Source organism: Rhincodon typus, chromosome 26, assembly GCF_021869965.1.
Source record: "Rhincodon typus isolate 14 chromosome 26, sRhiTyp1.1, whole genome shotgun sequence".
Lineage (NCBI taxonomy): Eukaryota > Metazoa > Chordata > Chondrichthyes > Orectolobiformes > Rhincodontidae > Rhincodon > Rhincodon typus.
The window spans coordinates 38,879,838-38,903,966 of NC_063357.1; the positions used below are offsets into that span (position 1 = coordinate 38,879,838).

Here is a 24,129-nt window from a genome sequence, read left to right on the forward strand (position 1 = left end):
TTAAAAAGCCACAGCCCCAGGGCTTTATCTGCCTTTCAAGAGGGAGCACAGCATTCTTGTATGTTGTTCAGCTTGCCTGTTGAGAATTAATCTGCAGAAAGCATCAATTCCAACAGCCTGAGAAAGTGAAAATCAGTCCAGTGCTGTGACACAACACACTCTCTCAACATCTATGTCTGAACTTTATTACATGGCTTCATGAAAACCCCAAGGTTCCATAGCTGGGAGGATTACTGTACATTGCTGGAATAGTGGATGTCACCAAGTTTCTGTTGTGATCTGCTGCTTATTGTTGGACAGGGGGATCAGTTAGCTCAGTTGGCTAGTTTGAGATGCAGAGTGACAGCAACAAAGCAGGTTCAATTCTCATACCAACTGTCATCAACATGAAGGTTCTGTCTTCTCAACCTCACCCCTCATCTGAGGCATGGTAATCTTCAGGTTAAACTCACCACCAGCTGTCTCTCTAACAATACTCTAGGTCTATGATGACTTTACCACTCCTGGACTCCACGCTGCTTTTGCTAATCCACATTCCTTTCTGGCTTCTGCTGGTTAATAATTATAACTTTCACAATGCCTTTCTCTGAAGTTTCACTTGGTCTACCCTGCAGTTTTCTTCTCCCAGTAGCCTTCCCCATTCCACCTGCAGGCAATATTTGCGCATTTGAATACTGTAAGGTGCACGCAGCTCAGCAAAAGATCTTATTAACTACTTTCCGATGAACCTTAGTCATTCTAAACAAAATATCAAGTCCAGGCAAATCTTCAAAATCTTTCACTACCTCCAAAAATAGATACCTGAAAATGTGGACACCGAGACCCAATTATCTTGCATTCAGATATAACATCTCAGACAACCATTAATGAGGTTCTGAAGAAGGGTTACTGGATCCGAAACATTATCTGCTTCCCCTCCACAGCTGCATGCCAGAGCTGCTGATTTTCTCCAGCAATTTCTGTTTTTGCATCAATTCATCAAGTCATTTGCCACGTAAAACATTGGGCATACAGGCACGTGAGAAGTGGGTATTGTGAAAGAAACAGCTTTTGCAAAATGGGAATCTCTTTGTCCAGCATCTATATTGCTAGCGAAAGCGCTCTATAGCTGGGATTACACACATCTATCCCAAGGATAGAGCAGTGGCACTACCACTACGTTGGTGTGGTGGTAGGAGTCTATTCTAGTGCTTTTTTTCCAAAGTTAATACTGTGAGCATTTAGAAAAGGAGGATATCTGAAAAGAAAAACAGCTGATAATAGTCCCTCTGGTGTCAGGAATTTACAGGTTTCACTGCATTTAGAACTACATACTGAAACAGTAAGTGAAGAAATAACAAAAGTCTATCTTCCTTCAGGTTACAAATCGGGAAGAGAGATCAAGTCTAGTCTTCAAATGATGCAGTGTTACACAGCTGTGATATTTGGATCAAGACATGTAAAAGGAAATCAATTCTTATTTCACACTACTATGCTGTCTTTTAACATGCTTTTTTAAAAATTATTCAATAGTAACTTTCATAACAAGTGGGAAAAATAGGAAAGTAAAGTTGGAAGACTCTATGCTATACAGGCCAAGAAGCTATTGGGTACAAAATGGAGGTGATATTACAGTGCTCTGTCATTGGTAGCCAGTTGATATAGATTGTTTCCATCAATATGTGGACAGCGGTCCCTGAATGTGAGGGACTGACAACATGAAGCGAGGTTTTAGAGACAAAATTCATGAAGACCAAAACACTTAACCTCAACCAACATACATAAAGTCTGGCCCATGGCTAAGAATTTAAAATATATTTTTACCCTATTATGCCTCACCCTATCATTGGGACAGAAACATGGAACTCTCATGCTCTCCAACTTACTTAATGACAAGATAATTTTGGGATAGGAAGGTACGCACATAACTAAGGCTTTATGTGTATATATGTTATTGTATGACCATATATAATAGGTCACAGTATTGATACATGTGTAACACACACTAGATATCATTATCACTAATAGAAAAAGAATCTAATATAAACATACTGTGTGCAAAACAAAACGCTCTGAATACTATGGGCACATAATGGTAGAAGGAATTGACCAACCTTCAACTGCTACGGGAAGTACTTGGGCAATGGCTGTCGAGGTTAGCAACCCCCAAGCCCTGAAACTATGCTCCACATTGCCTATGAGTTGAACTGAGAGAGATCAGTCAATACAAGAGTTTTCTGCACTCTCTGTCATCACAGGTACAGCGTGTAATGTATATTAACACACTCACCAAATGCACAATACGGCATAAATGAAAAAAATTTCATTTTTTCAAAGTACAACATTTAAACACACTCTTTCCAGGCTCATTGACTTACTTTCCCCAAGCTACAGATGTCCTTCATTCCTTCTCACCAGGGGAATGTGCAAATGAGTGCTGCTGAAATGAGAAAAGCTTGAGAAAATGGCAAGTGTTGCACTCTGAAATAGTGTCTTCAATTCAACTTCCATTCAAATACAACTTGCTTCAACTTGCACATGCTTTCCACTCTGAGAATAAAGAAACTATCAAAACACTCTCTATGTGGGCCCTTAATTTATGAGGAAATGGTGCCATCTTGTGGTAAAGACAAAATGCATGCCTTTGAAATTTCAATTTCTAATCAACAGAACCAGTTTGATAATTAACTGGTTCAAGTATACTTTCTCAAACATTCTTAAAAAGGATAAGGACTTGCATTCTGGCTGCCCCTGTACAAGACGAGTATACCAGCAGCTTGATGGAAGCAGTGTTTCTCAAAACGGTTTACAACTAATACTTTCAGGCTTCTGTGGATATTTCTTGAGCTCAGCATTGAATTTCACTGCTGCAAGCCAGTCCTTGCTGCTTAAGGATTAAAACATACCTGAATAAACACCATGTCTTGAACCATTTAATTGAACATAACACAAATTGAACATGACACTGTAATGTATTCATCAAAATCAAAACAAGCCCTCTTCTGCTGCGTGTTTAAATAGTGTATTAATCACTCTATCAAGCCATATGAATGCATTCCATTTGTTATACTTGGAAAGATTGTGAAAGTATCAACATCATTATCATTACAACTGTAAAACTGACGAAATGTCTGGTATTGTGATTCAGGAGTTGAAATAAACTCAGAAATCCAGGGGTTGCGAACAGTGGTTCTGTTTCTCCCCAGGGTGCGCTGACCACCTTGCAAGTGAAAATTTAAAGAAATCATTTGATTTGGCATTTGAGGTTCAGTTTTGCTTAAGAACCCTGGAAAAAGGTTCAAGCCTTGTTAAATGAGGGTTCGTATTGTGTATTAGTTCATAATTATTGGTAAACAAGCTCTGACCTGTAAAACTAATTCTTCATTTGAAGTATGTCAAATTATTTCATTCCAATGAAGAAATGCATATATTTTTGAAAGGAAATTATAAGAAAATCAAGTTTATAATATGAGATAACAAGGTGTAGAGCTGGATGAATACAGCAGGCCAAGGAGCACCAGAGGAGCAGGAAAGCTGACGTTTCAGGTCGAGACCCTTCTTCAGAAAATTTTCTGAAGAAGGGTCCAGACCGAAATGTCAGCCTTCCTGCTCCTCTGACGCTGCTTGGCCTGCTGTGTTCATCCAGCTCTACACCTTGTTATCTCAGATTCTCCAGCATCGGCAGCTCCTACTATCTCTGTAACAAGTTTATAATATTTCAGCTTCTACTTGATATCCCTTTACACAGAGAGGCGGGAGAAAAGGTAATGCTGCGAATCAGTGAAGACTGACGCAAGCTGGAGGAACAGCTCCTCATTTTCTGCTTACCACTTGTGCAGCATTCAGGACACAGCACTGAGTTCAACAACTTCGTAGCATGAACACTGTCCTCTGCTTGGATTACACCCCTAACCCAAACCTGCCTTGACATTATGGGCTTGCTCTAAGAGTGGAACTATTTTCTTCTGTTTATATCTATCAAGCACCCTTCTGGCATCCAGATCTCTCCTTTATTACCATTAACATTGTCTTTTGTTCTGGGCACCATCACCATCTCTTCCATGCGCCCTTTGTCAACAGATTAAAACCGATCATTTTCCAGGCCCCTTCAGTTTACACTCAAGAATGTTAACTCTACTTCCCTATCCACAGATGCTGCTAGACCTGCTGAGCTTCTCCACAACTTTGTTCTTGAGGTGACAGAGCTATCTTCCCTGGTTTCCAACACAAACGGTTAGGAGTAAACAAGAAGTGGGGATAGAGCCCAAACAGAGAGAACAACAGGTGGGCAGATAAAGGAGTGGGTAACGATCTGACTAGGAGGGTGAACAGTTATTAATGGGGACTGTTAGTGGCTAACAATGCATTATGTGTAATATTAGGTGATGTGATAACAAGGCCTGGTCTATGGGAGCTGGGTTAAGGACATGGGGGAGCTCAAGCCCTAAAGTTGTTAAACTCTATATTTAGTCCAGAAGGCTGCCGGGTCCCCAAGAGGAAAATGAGGTGCTGTTCTTCCAACTTGTGCTGAGCTTCACTCAAGCACTACAGCAAGCCTGAGACAGAGATGTTGGCTGTGGAACAGGTTGGTGTGTTGAAGTTGCAGGCAACTAGAAGCTCAGGGCCTTTTTAGCAGACAGCAGGTAGCCGTTCTGTGAAGCAGTCACCCAGTCCACATTTTGTTTCCTCAATGTAGAGACCACATTGTCAGCAGCAAATGCAGTAGACTAGATTGTGTGAACTGCAGGTAAAGCGCTGTTTCATCTCAAAGGTGTGTTTTTTCCCTTGGACAGTGAGGGAGGGAGGGAGGGAGGAAGTAAATAGGCAGGTGTAATGCCTTCCGTAGTTGCAGGGGAAGGTGCAGTGGGACTGTGGGGATGCCTTGGGAGTGACGGAAAAGCGGACCAGGATGTTCCAGAGGGATTGGTCCCTGCTGAAGGCTGACAAGTATGGTGGTATCTCACTGGAGGTGGCGGGAATGGCAGCTAATGATCCTGTGGATGTGGATGCTGGTGGGATAGTAGGTGAGGACAAGAGGGGGTACCTGATCGCTGCTGTGGGAGAACAGACAAGGTGCAAGGGTCAATGTGCAGGTGATGGGTTGCCCCAGCTGAGGACCCTGTCAACAATGGTGCTGGAGAATTGTTGGTTGAAGAGAAAGGTGATATTTTGGAGGCCCCCTTGTGGAAGATGGCATCATTGGAACAGATGCGGCGAAGATGGAGGAACTGGGAGAATAGTGTCTTTACAGGAAGTAGTGTATGAAGATGTATACTCAAGGACACTGGGTGTCAGTTGGTTTGCAGTGGATATTGGCGGCCAGCCTATTCCCAGAAATGCAAACAGAGATGTGAGGAAGGAAAGGGAGAAGTCAGAGATGGACCAGGTGAAAGGGAGAGCAGGGTGGAAATTAGAAGCAAAATCAATAAACTTTTTCAATTCCGGACGAGAGAGAAAAGCAGCACCAATAACATACTGGAGAAAGAGTTGTGGATGGGGACCGGAATAGGACTGGAACAAGGAATGCTCCACGTACCCCTCCTTGTTCTGTGCACCCCCAAAAAGAGAGAGGCATAACTGGGGTCCATGCAGTTACCCACAGCCACCCCTCTGACCTGTAAAAAATGAGAGCAGTTAAAACAGAAGTGGTTCAGGGTGAGGATGAGCTCAGCCAGGCAGAAGAGGCTGATGGTGGATGGGCATGGTTCAGGCCTTTGTTCCAGGAAGAAGCCAACAGCCTTGAGACCATCCAAGTGGGGGATGAACATGTAAAGGGATTCTCTGGTTTCTATTCAGCTACCCAAAGTATTCCTTACTTTTATATCTTGTCTTCATTAAAACCACATGGTAGTGGTATTAATAATAGCAAGGAGAAGAGAAAGAACCATGTACAAGTCCAGTAGTAGAGGAATCTGGGCAGTCAGTGAAATGGATATTTGGTCAGTCGAATTTGAGACAGGACTCATGTGTTGTAAGCTCCAAGACGCAGTAGTTAGAAAACAGGATGAAGAGGTAAGTGGCTTCAGGAAAATAGGCATGGTGGGAAACACAAGGGAGTGGATGGAGAAAGCCTTAACTATGAGACATATCACAGGCGATTTTACAGGTACATAAGACAGCCAAGTCAAGGGGATTTGCATGATACAGATCAAAATGTTTACATGAAGAGTTGTTTATAATCAGGAGACAGTAAAATCAGGAGAGACTGCATGTGCGAGGGGGTATGAGTATTACAAGTCAAGATGGAAATTGAAATTGAAATTGTTAAGGTTCAGTTGTCATTCAGTGAAGCTAAATGAATTAAGAAGCTCCTGCTGAAAACATCAAAATGGGTAATCTGTTTTCAGATACATTTTATGGAGCCAATGTGAACTGTATCAATATTCAATGACATTACAAAGAATGCAACTGAATGGAATGAGATAATCTAACATACAAGATAAGCACTGCAGGTGATTACAGAATTTACATTTGCTTAGACCACAATTAAGCTTCAACAAAGACAGGCAAGGTGAGGAGGGTTTGTATAAAACATTCCAAATACCTGTATGCCATAAACCTTCAGTATATCACTAGCATTAGCAGTCCACTTGTTTGAGAGAACTATTCTAATGCGAGACTTCCTTTCATAACTGAACTAACAGCAAACTGACAGCTTAGTTTCCAAATCTCTCTCAGTGTCAATACATGTTTAAGGAGACAATGCTACAATCATTTGCTAAACATTCTAGTGGTGCCTTTAATTACTGCTCCACTTCGCCTACCACAATAGCGTTACCTAATGAAACTTGCTAGGTTAGGCAAGTCCCCAAGTCCCTGCTCTGAATTTTGAATGGACTCTGCCTCTTACCCCAATCCCCCTTATATTCTTCAGCAATGTATATCCCCATCAGTCCAGGCACAAATGAGCTAGCACTGGAACTGGCAATCCGTCGGTTCACAGACCTGCTGCCCAAAAGAGACCAAAGTGAAGCTGATAAAAACATTCACCAGCTAAAACATTCGACGCAGACTATATGTTTTGTTGAAAGCGTGCCAATCAGTAGCCTGCGCACTGCTCATTCAACATGACCATCACCTTCAAAGCTTATGCCAAGGGTACCTGATTGAACAGTCTTTGCATCCATTAGCTCATTAGGTCAGCAGATAAGAATTTTAACACAAAGTACCTGCATTAAGATGAACGTTGCAGAGGCTGTCAACATGACTGACATATACACTGGACCGGATTTTGTGGGCAATGACAAAAGAGCAGCACTCATCTCTGAACCCGAAGCAAGTGATTTTTTGGCATGGACTTCCCCTTTCCTAAAGTTATTGTGAATCTCGCACAAATTCAAGAGGTTCACCACGTGTCCAAAAACAGGGTGAAAGGTCAATTACTACGGGACACGTTCATAATGTGAGGGGGGATGTTTAAAAGAGTTGCGTAAGACACATTTTTCACATAAAGGGTGGTGAATGCCTACAACAAAATTCCAGAAGTGGTGGTGGAAGCAGACACAATAACAGCATTCAAGAAGCACCTGGAGGAATCTTCACAAATAAGCACGGAATACAGGGATACAGATCCTGTAAGCAAAGACAGTTTTTAGTACGGAAGGGCAAAATGTGTTCAGCATTAGCTTGGAGGGTCGAAGGGCCTGTTCTGTGCAGTATTCTTCTTTGTTCTTTGAAAAGATGTTCAGCATGTTTGTAGTGATGTATACAATCATTGACAGCAATGTGCGAACTTTCTCACTTAACTGCTCATGCGTAGACTCCAGAAGTTACCGTCAGTTTCATAGGAGGAATAGCAGTGAATGCGGATAGTGATTAATGTCATTTCTCATGCAAATTACAGGCCAATGCCTTCAAACACGTGGTTTCTGGCCATCACTCAAGGTCAATGTATATACTAGTCACGAGACAGGAAATAGGCCTGCAGAACAATCACTTTTGCCAAGAGGACAGAGGAAGTAAAACACAGCAAAAGAATGGAGAACTTTGCATTGAATAGAGAAAAATAACTGATTTACTCAAGAAAGAGAGTCGAATAGAATTAACTGAATACTTCATTCATAAGAGAAGGTACAATTCAATGGGCAAAATTGCTTCCTTCTGTACTGAGCTAATTGGCATCTTTACCAACTGCAGCACAGGAAATTAATGGCTGTTGATATTAACATTCAGGTCAACTTCCTGCGTTGAACCAAAGTGACAAATTATGGGAGCTCTGATATTTGCAAGATTTTCCAGTGCAATATGTCAAATAGCCATGAAATAATTATGCCTCCTCCCAAGACATGTGAAAATCTAATTCTGTAAACAAAAAAAATCTCTAGGTCCAAACTGAATGTCTCGCGACTGCAGTAAGATGCTGTAAAACCTTAACCGTTCTGTCTTCCCAGGAAGATGTACTTAAGGTCACTAGTCACCGTGGGACATTCCCTGTCATCCTAATTTCATTAATATGTAACAATGAGGCTTTCGTACAAATTTACGTTTATATTCCATTTTTAGATCAACATTTGCTGATCCAGTGAAGAATCAGGAAACTTTCCTGGTCACTCAGAGGGGTCAATACTACCTCGTATGGTCATAGATTCATAGAGATGTAGGGGAACAGACCCTTGACCATGCCAACCAGATATCCTAACTTAATCCAGTCCCATTTACCAGCATTTAGCCCATATACCTCTAAATCCATCCTATTCATATACCCTTCAGATGCCTTTTAAATGATGAATCCATACAAGTCAGCAAAGTACCAAGATTAATCCTTGGTCTCTGAATTAGCTGGTCTGAACAAAGTCAGCAAAACATCATACTTCCATGCCAGCCTGAGCTAAAGAGGGGAATAATGTGTATCCTGACTGTGAGCATCTACATGTGCACAAGCAAGGACCACATGTAGCCACGATGCATCCCAGCGAATATTCTTGAAGATCTTATTCATCTTCAGCCTGGTCAACAAGGCCATTAACACAACAGAACCTGGTTATTTATCATGAAAAGGAGACAATCAGGGAATGAAGAACCCAAGATTCAGATGAAGAAATCTATAGTAAGAGGCAACTTATTCAAGAATAGAAATGAGAGCAATTTCACTCAATGCAAACAAGGGTATGGTTATAGAGTCATACAGCTCAGAAACAGATCCTTCGGTCCAACTAGTCCATGCCAACCATATTCCCAAACTAAATTCATCCCACTTGTCTGTGTTCAGCCCATAGCCTTCCAAACCTTGCCGAATCACATACCTATCGTACTTTTAAATGTTGTCACCGTACCTGAATCCACCATTTCTTCTGGCAGTTGGTTCTACACATGAACCACTCTCTGTAAAAATGTTGTCCCACATCCCTTATCCTAGGGGAAAAGACCCTTGCTATTCACCTTATCAATACCCATCATGATTTATAAATCTCTATAGGTTCACCCCTCAGCCTTCTATGCTGCAAGGAGTAAAGTCCCAGCCTACCCTTATAACTCAAACATTCCAGTCTTGGTAATATTCTCTTAAATCTTATCTGCACTCTTTCCAGTTTAAAACTGCTTCCTACAGCAGCCAACCATAATTGTACGCAGTACTCTAAATGTGGCCTTACCAATGTCTTGTACAGCCATAACAAGACATCCCAACTCCTGTACTCATGCTCTGGCCGATGAAGCCAAGCGTGCCAAACGCCTTCTACACCATCCTGTCTACCTGTTCTCAATAACTTTACAAGACTGATTGATTGAGTCATTGTCAAATGTACTGAAGTCCAGTGAAATGTTTTGTTTAAGAGCACTTCAGGCAGATCATAGTAAACAACGATGTACGGATCAAAGGTTTTAAAAAAACAACTTAGATAGAGGCATATAGGTTACATTGCACAGGGCCAGGGTAGAGAGTCCATTCATCAATCTAACAACAGCCGGGAACTTGTGTTGCTTGAACCTGCTGTTACAGGTCTTCAAACTTCTGCATATTCTGCCTGACAGAAGAGGTTGTAGGAGATCATTGCTGAGGTGCGATGGGTCTTTGCTGACGTTGGCAGCCTTTTCGCGGCAACGAGTTGCGTAAATTGTGTCCACGGATGGAATTCCGTGATGGTCTGGGCTGTGCACACCACTTTCTGTAGTATCTCACAGATTTAACATTTAGAAAGACATTTGCTGATGAAGGAAACTCAGCAACAGTATAAAAAGTGGTTGAATTGGAAGCAGGTCACATAATTACTCTCAAGAAGCAGTTGGACATATAGTCCAAAAGGAAATATTACCCAGCTATGGGGAATTTGAGGGGAATGGACTTAGGAATTAACTGTCTATCTCTAAAGGTTCATTCAGCTGAGTGGCCTGTTGTGTGTTGTATTACCTAAAATGATGTCAGTGGAGTGACAAATACATGGCAGATGCAGTTCAATGTTGAGAACTCTGAAGCAGTATATCTTGGAGATAAAAGAACAGTAAAAACATAGACAGCCTGAACTTTTAGGACAGTGGAGAAATGGAGAAAATCAAGAAGGCAGCCACACAGATATTTAAAGATGGGACTACAGATAGAAAAAGTCTTGCAGCCCAAACTTTATAACCTAGGGTGCTGGATACAAAAGCAAGGAAACGATGTGAAAAACACATTGGTTACGCCATCACTACTATATTGCATCAAGGTTTTGGCATTATATTATACTAAGAATATTAAAAGTGAAGGCTCATGACAATTGTATTAAGGATGGATTTTCATAATTTTGGGAAAAATGTGCATTAACATCTTCCCTGGACCAATGCCTAGTTTCGTCAATCCAGCCACTATCACTCACTTTGCCTTTATTTCATGATACCTTTATTAGGAACATTAGGCCACTTGGCCCTTCAAGCCTGCTCCACCATCATGATCATTGCTGATCTGTTTGCGTTCCAAATTCCACATTCCCACCCATCTTCAAGAACCTTCGATCCACTTTAGGTAAGGGAATCAATCAGCCTTCCCCTTTTCATGAGGTAGGAGTTCCAAAGTCACGCAACCCTCAAAAGAAAAGAAAGACTCAATACAGTGTGGAACTGGAGGAACACAGCAGGTCAGGCAGCATCAGAGGAGCAGAAAAGTCAACATTTTGGGTCGAGACCCCTCAGAGTCCTGATGAAGGGTCCCGCTCCGAAATGTCAACTTTCCTGTTCCTCTGATGCTGCCTGACCTGTTGTGCTCCTCCAGCTCCACACGGAATTGACTCTGACTTCTAGCAACTGCAGTTCTTGCTACCTCAAAAGAAAAGAATCCACTTCATCTCAGTCCTAAAAGGTGGACCTGCTAACATGTTCAGACCTTCTCTTTTGCACTTGCTTCTCCACCTTTTCATCAAAATCATATTTTTGCCTCTTTTCAGTTCCAAACAGGAGGTATAGTGAACTCGAAACATCAACACTGTTTCTCTCACTAGATATGATCAATTCTTCAAGATTTTGTTTTTTATAAAGTAGGATCATTTTCGGTAGAAGATTAAAGCAGGATCCAATAACTTTTTAAAATGAAAAAAAGGCTTTGAGGTATAATTGATGGAACAGAAATGAGGGAGCCTTGATCATCTCTGGTAGAAGGAGAGGAGAAGCAAGTCAGACTTATGCAAAGTCATTGGACTATTTTACAACAAGCAGCTTTTAATTCAAAGATCATGATATAATTTAAAATGAAAATGGACAAGCATCAGAAAAAGCATGGGCAGGGAAATGAAATAATAGTAGACAACCCCAGTTTAAAGACACCGGCAAAATTACAGTGAGATGAATAGGCTCCCGCTGCAGTGTAATTTCTTTGTTCATGGAATCTGTACATACTGTACCTTATGAGTCCTGCTATGTTTTAGGATAACAGCCACCCTAAGATCAGGAACTTGAGAAACACACTTGTGCAGAATCTTATATCTTTTGATTTGCGTTTACAGTTTATAAATCGAAGTAGGCTGTCTATGTCCACAAGCAAAACTACCTAAACTCATTTCATAAAGGAAGCTAGGTCAGTAAGTTGTACAGCAAACAAGACTTTGACTTTCTATATGGCATCAGTAAGTCCACTATAATCAGACCTTAGCAGATGGTTAATCTCAGCCATGTTTCAATGCATAGGAAAAAGATGCAGCACAAGTCAAACCACAAAACACAGTTGAAAAATAGCAGTAAGTGCCATACCATGGGGTTTGAGTCAGCAATTAGGTCTCGCAGTGAATCCAGGAAGCCTTGATCCTCTACCATCTGAGCATTGATATCGTGCAGTTTGGCCACACAGACAGCAGCGGTTTTCCGAACATACGGATCTTCATCTTTCAAACACTTGCGGAGAGGCTCACAAAGATACTCTGTTATTTTATCCACACGTATGCAGCCCATTGTACGGACTGCCAGAGCTCTAATCAAGGGGTTAGGATCTTCACAATCCTGTGGGAATGAAATCATTTTAGATATTACAATGAAAAGAAATGCCAACGTTCATATACTCTTCTGATTTTAGACCTGGAGATATTTGGTTAAAATTGCCAAAGAGTTTTGTTGTTGCATTGCATACACATAAGAAATGAAACATTTTGATTTTAGTGCTGTCAACCAGGCTTCAGAAGCTGTTATACTAGAACAAAGAGCAATGTGAAGCTCCACCCTCAAAGCATCAGTAAAACACTATCACATGTCTATGACTTTATACTACAGCTCCTATCACCTACCTTGTAGGCAGAGTGAAAGTGTCAACTGATTGCTAAGGGCAAGACCACATAAAACCCATCTTAACAAAGAATTAGTTTGAAACTGTCTAAACTCATTATACATTCAAACTCTACAAGTCAGAGAAGAATTAGCTTCTAATAAAGATTTGATCAATTTGGTTTGACAATTTTTCCCAGGGTAGGGGAGTCCAAAACTAGAAGACATGGGTTTAAGGTGAGAGGGGAAAGATATAAAAGGGATCTAAGGGACAACGTTTTCACACAGAGGGTGGTGCGTGTATGCAATGAGCTGCCACAGGAAGTGGTGGAGGCTGGTACAATTAGAACATTTAAAAGGCATCTGGATGGGTACATGAATAGGAAGGGTTTAGAGGGATATGGGCCAAATGTTGACAAATGGGATGAGATGAATTTGGGATTTCTAATCAGCACAGAAGTGTTGGACTGAAGAGTCTGTTTCTGTGCTGTACAACTCTATAACTAATTTGATTCGGATTCCCAGAGGCAATACCCCAATGTCTGGCATGATCCAACATCATCTACTTCCTTAGCACTTGGGTTTGACCTGAACCAATTCAGCAAGGACTACTCATGCACGGTAGTTCAAAGCCTGCCATTAAGTTAGATAGGATTTGTCATAAGAAACTTGCTAAGTGACTTCTCATATTCCTCATTCCTTAATCCAAAACATGTTTGCCAAAACATGTTTGCTGATGGATTCCGCTCAGCCAGATCACTAACAATATTTTGTGTCCTTATGACCACTGGGTAGTTTGAAATTGAAGACAAATTACAATCCAAGTATCCTAACGATGCTTTAAAGATTGAAATGCAATTACGATTGCTGTATATAACTAATTACTTAGGAGGACCTGTTCACCTTGCTGCCTTCCGTCTCAGCTCTGATAAGCTATGAAATCTGTCCCCTGAGCTTTGTTTTCATGTGAATGTACTACAGTAGTTCAGGCCAGATCAGGAAACTTGCCCTCCTTCTTTATTGGCTTTATCACAATCTCGCAATTGCAGTTATAAGGCACAGAATAAAACATGCTGAGATAATCACTGATGGGGCTCTCGGGAAATTAGTGATGTATAATTGGGGGCACAGGAAAGAACAGCATAGATTTCATGCAATTTATCCGTACTGATCAAATTACAGTAAGAACATTAATTATCAAGACTTGTTCATATGAAGCAGCAGGAATATAGTGACAGTAAAATACGTTATCAAACCAGTGTCTCAATGAGTCCAAACTGTTCTCAGTACAAAACTATTTTAATCACTACTTCCAAAACATAATTTTTTACATTTCACAAAGACTATCTTTGCCCTGAAACCAACTCAGTAGTATGTATTTTTCAGGCATCAACCACACTTTTTTGTCAACTGGCCTTTCTTTACAATTAAGCTGATGTAGGGGGAATCAGGAATTTATTTTGTTGTGGAAGCGCCAAACCCAATCAGTTTCCAACAGGAGTCATTATTAGATAATGACATAACACAAAAACAGTGAATTGCTGATGTGCCCCTTAATCCAAGGGTGCAGGACTCAACTTCAGCTCTTCATCCTCGTTCACAGCAGAAATCGGGCACAGGATGTTTTGATATGTACGACTCTGAAAAACCCTGGGAAGTACGATGACTCAAGGGATTTATCAACTTTCCGTTACTGTACCTTGACAAAGCTGTTGACAGCCATAATGGCCATGTCAGGCTGATTCTTGGCGTAATTCATGAGGTAAAGATAAACCAGCTTCTTCAACTCCAGGTTGTCAGTCTGCATGCAGTTCACCACATCTGGAAACAGTGAACTACACAATAGATAACAGAAGATTCATTAGAGATAGTAGGAACTGCAGATGCTGGAGAATCCGAGACAACAAGGTGCAGGGTTGGATGAACACACCAGGCCAAGCAGCATGCTCCTATGATGCTGCTTGGCCTGCTGTGTTCATCCAGCCCTGCACCTTGTTGTCTCAGAAGATTCATTAGTTCCTCTTAATAAAAAGGATGATTTCTCCTTGCCATAATAGTTAAGTTATTCAGATCCTGTCCAGCTGAAAGGTGGTTATAAAAGTATGATGTGAATCATGGAGGACAGAACTATGCTGCAATACAAACAGCCCTTACCATTGCTAGAATAATGCAACTGTGTCAAATATATTTCTACCAATCGAATGTGTCAGACTTGGTTATATCAATTTGTGAGGATACATGAGTTTGCAGTCTATACACCAGTAATGTTAATGAGGCAACATTGTGAAATTGATTTAGGATTGATGTGGTGGTTCATCATTCATTGACTGATATAATCTTCAAAGAACTTGTTTCAGCTTTAAAGGTAGAATCTCCTTGGAACTCAGCATCTTTCCTATAGATTCTTTGAAACTATATTTTGCTAAGAATTTCTTTGTCTGTTGAACAAAAGTAACATGTCATTGCCATGACAGGTTTATGAGCTGCCTCAGAGCTGGGGGAGTATTTGGAGAAAGGAAGTATGCCATCAGGGTGTGGCTTAGGTTATAGGATTTTAAGTGAAAAAGAACATGAAACGGAGTGATACAGCTGTGAACAGGAATCATTGGAGTGAGGGAGAGCCCCAGAGAACTGGAAAATGGCTGATGTAACACCCCATTTAAGAAGGGAGAGAGGTAGAACACAGGAAATTATAGGCTAGTTAGCTGGACCTTGGTCATTGGTAAGATTTCAGAGTTCGTTACTAAGGATGAGATTGCGGAGTAAGTGGAAGTTGATGATAAAAGACGGCTGAGTCAGCACAGCTTTGTCAAGTGTGGGGTCATGCCTGATAAATCTGTCAGAATTCTTTGAAGAGGAAACAAGTTAGACAAAGGACAGCCTAGGGACACCATGTATTTGAATTTCCAGAAGGTCTTAGACAAGGTAGCGCATTGGAGGTTGCTAAATAAAAGCACATGGTCTTGGGATAAGGGACTGGCACAGATAGATGAATAGCTGACAGACAGAAGGTAGAATGTGGGCATAAAGGGGTTTTTTCCAGGATGGCATTTGGTGACTACTGGAGTTCTGCAGGTGACTGTGTTGAGATCACAACTATGTACATTATACGATAATATCTGGATGAAGGAACTGAGGGCATTGTTGCTAAGTTTGCAGATGACACAAAGATAAGTGGAGGGACAGGTAGTGTTGAGGAGGCAGGGAGGCTGCAGAAGGACTTGGACAAGCTAAGAGGGTGGGCAAAGAAGTGGCAGATTGAACACAATGGGTTCAGTTGGCAGTTCAGTTAGGAAGGCAAGTGTACAGTTAATATTCATTCTGAGATGACTCGAATACCAAAGTAGGGAGTGCTGCTGAGGCTATGTAAGGCTCTGGTCAGGCCACATTCAGAATACTGAAAACAGTTTTTGGCCCCAAACCTAAGGGAGGATGTGCTAGTGTTGGAGACAGTCCAGAAGAGGTTCACAAGAATGATCCCAGAGATTAAGGGCTTGTTATATGAGGAGCAGTTGAGGACTCTGGGTCTGTACTTGGAATTTAGAAGGATGAGGGGAGTCAGATTGAAATTTAGAATATTGAGAGGTCTGGAAAGAGTAGATATTAAGACGTTTCCACTAGTAGGAGAGATGAGGACCCACGGACACAGCATCAGAGCGAGAGGATGACCCTCTAGAACTGAGAGGAGGAGGAATTTCTTCAGCCATAGAGTGGTTAAAAGTAGAACTCACTGCCATAGATGTTTGTGGAGGCCAAGTCATTCAAAATCTTTATGACAGAGATATATAGGTTCTTGATTAGTAAGGGGATCAGAGGTTACAGGGAAAAGTAAGGAGAAACCTATCAGCCATGATCAAATGGTGGAGCAGACTTGGTGGGCTGAATGGCCTAATTCTTTTCCTCGCTCTTATGGTCACCTGATATCCCATACTGTTTTTATTTCCTCCTGATTTTGTTGGCTTTTCTGCTCTGGTAAATCATCTTATTTGTTGATAAACATGAGCAGTAGGTTGACCTGCACAAGAGGTTTGACATGGAAATATTCTCATCTTCTAAACTGAAAGCAGAACGGCCTCTTCAAATATCTTTCAATAAACAATTTACTAGCACCATGATTAATTCGCAAACTTGGATTTGATGATTTTGTACTGCAGGGTAAAAATTGAGCTCTCAGCTCATAACAGACATGTTCTTATAAGGAAAGTATTGATCTAATTTCAGAAAAGGAGAGTATGGAATAACTTAAACTGTGACAACCATCGTGCTGAAGCCATTTAGGAATGGAAGAGAAAAAAAATGTTACTTGAATGTTGTCTTGCATTTCACGTTGACCGATGGTTCGCTGGATCTATCGCCATATTCAGACAATTATATTACACTAATTTGCTTAATAAGTTCCCACTCCCTTCAAGATCAGCAGGGTGAAGATTCAAAGTATGAAAGGAACATCAAAGAAGAATGACTATGTACTCATCTGCTCGGAAATGGTTGCATTAGTATTTGTCTAAGTTTGATCACCTCTCCAATGGAGAGTGATGAGTAGCAATGAACAAAAAATATGGGAGTTAATTACATTCAGAAATAGGTGCCTCAAATCTCCAGTTCTATTTTAAGCTAAAAGAATATTTTCATGTTAACAGGTTTGTATCTTTGTCATACACCATGGAAACAGACACTTTGGTCCAACTAGTCCATGCCAAAGCTTCTGCAACTGCAGCATTGTAGTCACTTGTATCAGATTGTTATCCTCATCTCTCCTACATGTTCCAAGCAGCACCTATAAGCTTGAGGTTTGCTGGCCACTGGAGACCAGCCTCAGTAACCACAGATGCACTTACAGCAGCCAACTCCAAAACAAATCAGCACTGAAGGAAAAGACAGCCTGACTCGAATCATTGATACCCTTGTAACATTTTCCCCTCAATCAGAATATGGAATGTACCAATGTCACTACAGATTGGAGCATATAATCAAAGTAATTATGGAGGTAATATGCAAAAGGAGGCTATATCTCCATCTGTTTGTTCAAATGAATGCAAGAGATTCCATGTAGTTTCTGAGGAGCCAGGAGGTCTCCTTTGAGGCAGTCTCAAATAATCTTTTCAAAGAACAAAGAACAAAGAAAATTACAGCGCAGGAACAAGCCCTTCAGCCCTCCAAGCCTGTGCCGATCCAGATCCTCTATCTAAACCTGTCACCTATTTTCCAAGGATCTGTATCCCTCTGCTCCCTGCCCATTCATGTATCTGTCTAGATACATCTTAAATGACGCTATCGTGCCCGCCTCTACCACCTCCGCTGGCAACACGTTCCAGGCACCTACCACCCTCTGCATAAAGAACTTTCCACACATATCTCCCTTAAACTTTTCCCCTCTCACCTTGAAATCGTGACCCCTAGTAATTGAGTCCCCCTCTCTGGGAAAAAGCTTCTTGCCATCCACCCTGTCTAAACCTCTCATGATTTTGTAGACCTCAATCAGGTCCCCCCTCAACCTCCATCTTTCTAATGTAAATAATCCTAATCTACTCAACCTCTCTTCATAGCTAGTGCCCTCCATACCAGGCAACATCCTGGTGAACCTCCTCTGCACCCTATCCAAAGCATCCACATCTTTTTGGTAATGTGGCGACCAGAACTGTACGCAGTATTCCAAACATGGTCGAACCAAAGTCCTATACAACTGTAACATGACCTGCCAACTCTTGTACTCAATACCCCGTCGATGAATGAAAGCGTGCGTATGCCTTCTTGACCACTCTATCCACCTGTGTTGCCACCTTCAGTGTACAATGGACCTGAACACCCAGATCTCTCTGTGCATCAATTTTCCCCAGGGCTTTTCCATTTACTGTGTAGTTCGCCCTTGAACTGGATCTTCCAAAATGCATCACCTTGCATTTGCATTTTCATGAGCATGAGCCCAAAAAATAAATTGAAGACTAACTATTAATACCAACAACTACTAAAGCAGCAATCTCATTGAGATAGGGCACAGAATGGCCATTGTGGAGCATAATATTCATAAAGTATAACACAGGCCATCAAACAAGATTAGACTCAAGATATAATCATCTGAGAGTGGAAGGAGCCAGAGTCTCAACAGTTCCGTTGCCCAGTATCAATCGCTCTTACACTGGTGAGCTCAAAAAAGTATCCCCACAAATTAAAACCAACATGGAAGGAAAGCCCTGGGAAAATTAGAAAATAAATCAAAGATAAGCAGTAGTTGGGTATGCGTGAGAGATAATTAAAAACAAACAAAAAATCTGAAACAAAGCAGCCAATTCAGAATAATTTATCCATACCAAAATCTTGTATCATTTTGGATTAGAGTTGAGCAATTTATTCACAGAAAAAGAACAGAATTCTAATCAATCACAATCCATAGATGACATATATTAAACCAATCTCTGAACAATAATGATGTTATACACCTGAAATAATCAGCTGGAAAAAGTTGGAGAACAGAATAGTTCAGAGAGGAGTTAATAGTAGATAAGGAAATTGTGGATGAAATGAGCAAGTATTTTACTTCTGTATTCTCTATTGGGAACACAAACAACATCAGTAATATCTGAAAATCAGGAATTGAAAAAAAGAGAGGAACTTGGTGAAATTCTAATTATCAGGGAAGTAGTACTGAGTAAATTGATGAAGTTGAGAGTCAATACTGGGTCCTACTAAATTAACTTCCTTAGATGTGGTAGTAGTAATCTTCCAAACTTCATCAGATTCTGGAAAAATTCCTTTAGATTGGAAGATCATATATATAGTCCCCTCTATTCATGGGAGGCAGAAAACTAAAAAATAATAAGCTGTCAAGGGGTCGTTGTTAGAATTGATCATTAAGGGGTAGTGGAGGAGTACATGAAAGAAACCTCAAGGTAACCAAGAGGAGTCAGTGTAGTTATGTGAAAGGAAAGTCATATTTAACCAATTTATTGGAATTCTTTGAGGGAGTAACATGCATTGTGAATTAAGGGGTGCCTGTTGATGTCCTGTACTTCAACTTCCAGAAGGCATTTGAGAAGGTGCAACACAGAAGATTATGACTCAAAATAGGAGCCCATGATATAGGGGATAACATTCTCGCCTTGACAGAAGACCGTACACGTAAATGTAGCTTTTCCAGGTTTTAGGACAGAGATACAAAGACTTCTTTTCCTTAGGTTTTGCAATTTTGGAACTCTGCTTCGGAAGGTAGTGGAGGCAGGGTCATTGAAAATTTAAGCCGGAGGTACGTAGAGGAAGAGAGGGGGAGGGGGAGAGAGAGAGAGAGAGAGAGGGAGAGAGAAGAGGGGAGGGGGGGGGGGGAGAGAGAGAGAAGGGGGAGAGAGATAGAGATGGAGAGAGATACAGAGATGGAGGGAGGGAGAGAGAGATGGGGGGGGGGAGAGAGGGACACAGAGAGAGAGAGGGGGAGAGAGAGAGATAGAGAGATAGATAGAGATAGAGAGAGAGAGAGATAGAGAGAAAGAGATAGACAGGATTGTGGAATTAGAACACAATCAGATCAGCCATGATCATGGAGTAGTTAGACCAAAGGGTCTGTTTCTGTGCTGTATGACGCTATGATCAAATGGCAAAGGAGCCCTGAGGGGCCGAATGGTCTACTTTTGTTCTTCATTCATATATATGTTTCTATGTAACTTTTCACTAGCAGCTGGAGTCAACGCAATAGAATTATCCTATCACGAGCCACTAGTCATAGTTGCTAAACAATAACTTGGCAATCCGTACTGCTAATGCTACCAATGTAATTGCAAATTTGCTGCATGCTGCAAGTGCTGCATAGCTTCAGGTTACCTGACAGGAAGCAAACACTTCATTATTGCAGCTGCAATCTCATATTGCAACACGGTGCTGGCAAGACACACTGATTCCAACCTGTCACAAACAACACCACAGGAATCTGGAAAAATTCCCAGTCACATCATCTGGAACCACAAAGCAAACTCCCTCTCCTCAGCACAGGAAAAAAATGGAAATATCCTTTTATTAAATGTTTATGGTTTGGTGAATATTTCATTTCAAGTTAATTAACTGATATTCAGCGCGAAGTCTGGAAATAAAGAGCTTGCTGTGAAAATGCTTAATGCTCAACAGGTTCAGTGAGGTTCATCTTAGAAAGAAACTTGCTGCTACTGCACCATCTAGTCTTACACATGACTCCAGTCCTACAGCAAGAGGGCTGACACTTAACTCTCCTATGACAAGGCCTAACAAGTTATTCAGCTGTGTCAAGCCTTCAAGCAAGTCAAAAATGGGACCTCATCGCCTTCAAGACAACCGTGGCATGGAAATAAATGCCAGAAACACTCACATTCCCACAATGAATATTCAAACTACTTCAGTTGAGATAAAGAACATTTTTATTTTACTTTTCAGATTCAACCAATCACCATTTCCTTCTATCCAGCCAAAGAATGATGCGCAACCCTTAATCTCAGATCACTTTATAATACCTGTGATAATTTTGCTTTCCATAACAATCATGCATATAGTCAAAGATTTTCTATCAACATTAGGCAGAGGAGTAGAATTTCACCCACTGAAGTTGAAGCAGTCCCTCTCTTTCGATTTTGCCTCACTACAGCTAGAGACTCCAGATGATATTTGTAAATTTTACAGGATATGCAGAAACAGGTCCTTCAGCCAAGCAGCAAAAACCGGAGTTCATCCTGCAGTTAAACCTCTTCCACCCTTCCTCACTAATCTGAGCTTCAACCCCAACTTGTAAGAGCAATATGTACCTCAGTCTGATTTCTAATCAACAGGAGCTTGAACTGAAGGATATAAGTGAAAGCAAATGGTAAACAAAACATTCTGAAGAAGGGTCCCGACCCAAAACGTCAACATTCCTGTTCCTCTGATGCTGCCTGGCCTGCTATGTTCCTCCAGCTCCACACTGTGTCATCTCTGACTCTAGCATCGGCAGTTCTTACTATCTCTCACTATAATCTTAGCTTGCTACAGATTGTGACACTTCTCAACTCTTCATGGGGAAGATTTCCACAATTGTAAGGTATATGAAGAAAAGCAGACAGCTACAACCTTCCTCTCCTATAATCAGGATCATGGATAAATAATGGACTGAAACAGTAACAATTCCAACATCCATTCATACTCAACAATTCATTTGACAAAATACAGCTCAGCAAATTAAAAAAAAGGATGTGAAATCGAAATACAGACACAAGCAGGCATATACAAACAATAGCAAACTATTCTTTCATCAGACAGCTAGGCTCAAATTCAACCAAGACTGCTCTCCTATGAGAAAGAAGTTTAACAATAGCCTTGTTCAATAACTCATCAGCATAAACTCACAGCACCAAATAATTCTGCCATTGACATTCTAACCTTATCACTATCAGATTCAGAACAATCGTAGTTGACTTGAAGACCTATAGCCCTACTTTTGAGTGTAAGCTGCAGCAGGAACCTGCTCCAACAGGCAAGGTTGTAGAAAGGCCAAGCAGCACAGCGCTTGTGAAGCCAGCCATTCTGGCAATGGAATATAAAACAGTACAGCACAAGAACAGGCCCTTCCGCGCACAATGTTGTGCTGAATATGATGCCAAATTAACCTAATCCCTTCTGCCTGCCCATGATTCATATCCCTCCATTCCTTGTTTATTCATGTCCCTATCTAACAACCCCTATCAAATCTGCCTCCACCCCTACGCCTGGCAATGCATTTAAGACACCTATTGCTGTGTAAAAAAAAAAAACTTGCCCCTCATATTTCCTTTGAAATTTCCTCCTTTTATCTTAAATGCATTCCCCGTAGTATTAGGCATTTCATCTCTGAGAAAAAGATTCCGACTGTCAACCCTGTCAATTAAGAGCTGAAGACATGCACGGAGGTCCATCTTCAGCTCAAAGATACACAAACGGTGTTCAATAAAAATAAAATGCTGGAAATACTCAGTAGCTTAATGTTAAGATCATCACTGCTTTTCTTTATTTTTCTCACTTTCGATTTGGAACTGAGCGCTGAAGTTGAGAACTGAATTTTAAACAACTTGCTTTAAGAAGAATGAACAAACAAACTGATGTTCACATATGGGAACTGGCCTGGAAAGATAACTACATGTTAATTATGTCTCCAGGAACACTGCAGACATTTTGGCATCAGAATGTGTTAAGGACTGACAGCCAGTTCTATTTGTACTGGTCAATCAAGGCGAGGCTGGTACTGGCCAGCCAGCCACAGGAGATGTTTGAAAGATAAGTGAAACCATAGATTGAACTGGTTTTTGATTGGGTTTAGTTTTTATTTGGGAGGTGGAGCGGGCAATTGTAGAAGACTGGGTGCTTGGAAGCTGCTGGACTAGGAAACTGTGCTTGAATTCCATTCTCTCTACAAGCCTTCGTGTTTGGAATGATGCATTATATTAGAGGATTCCATAATGACATGGTATGCACTGTTGAAACGGTTATCAAACTGGCAAATTACAGTCCACTTGCTTTTTAAATTTGGTCCTTAATTGTGTGGGTGTGTCTGCAAGAGCGGGGGTTACAATCAAAGAAGATTTGGTTTAAATCGGACATTAATTAGATCATCTTGTCATTTAGCTTTGCTCTACTAAAGTTACAGTATTAATAATAAATTGTTTGAATTGGGCAATTAAGGATCATTGAACGTTTTAATTTCACTGTGTTGCAAATCCAGTGTTAGCAAGTCTGATTTGGTCTGGCTTGCTATCCCTGTTTCGTGACGTTAGGCAGTATCTCTGGACAGAAAGTTAACATTCCTGGTTGATGACCAACTAGAACGAGTAGTTCTAAAGGATTTTCAATTTTCATTTGATGTAATTTCAATTGTAGCTCTCCCAGTAGTTCCTCCTCCCTTCCATTCACAAGCAACCCCTGCTTTACCCTTATACGGAGAGCTGTGTCTAACATTGGCAGGATGTGGAGCCAGGCGGAGGAGATGCCAGGCTACCCAAACAGCAGAATTAAGCACAGCTTAATTCCACATTCCAGATTTGAATGTAAATAGTCTCCCTACAAGTTATGATGTCATTGTGGTGCTTCATAGTATTTTCAACACTCACCACTACTGGGATTGCAAGATCCAGGTCACAATATTCACCATGATCACAGACAGAAACCTTCAGAGGTAAATGCTGATTATTCCACATTCTTACCTCACATCCTTGCCGACTGTCATAGCAGCAATGACTTTCTTAACTGCTTCTTTCCTTTTCTCTTTCTTTTCATTATTCAGTTCAGCCTTCAACTCAAATATCTCTCCTAGAACATTAAAAAGGTGGACAAGATTAAACAGAATATCATGTGCCATAGAAACAGAAAGTCTCTTCGCTTTATTTCTAAACCTCTAATTCCTTCTCTCCTGAGTTTACTGGATCCACAATGATCACCAACCCGTTGGTACCAGGACACCATTATTCACACAAATTGTAGCAGACTGTTGAATCGTAGAGCCAAATCTTCATTGTCATCCCTTACTCCATCATCAAT

The 24,129-nt window shown here is 41.0% G+C and overlaps 1 protein-coding gene across 2 annotated transcripts in view; it reads right to left on the reverse strand.

Annotated features, from left to right (window-relative positions):
* ap2b1 (adaptor related protein complex 2 subunit beta 1) overlaps positions 1-24,129 on the reverse strand; it is a 166,515-nt gene that overhangs the window by 140,137 nt on the left and 2,249 nt on the right. For both annotated transcript variants that reach the window (XM_048612549.1, XM_048612548.1), the window contains exons 2-4: positions 23,796-23,901; positions 14,336-14,471; positions 12,133-12,378 (exon numbers count right to left, since the gene is read on the reverse strand). In XM_048612549.1, the coding sequence (XP_048468506.1) occupies positions 12,133-12,378; positions 14,336-14,471; positions 23,796-23,901 (488 nt within the window). The remainder of the gene's footprint in view (positions 1-12,132; positions 12,379-14,335; positions 14,472-23,795; positions 23,902-24,129) is intronic.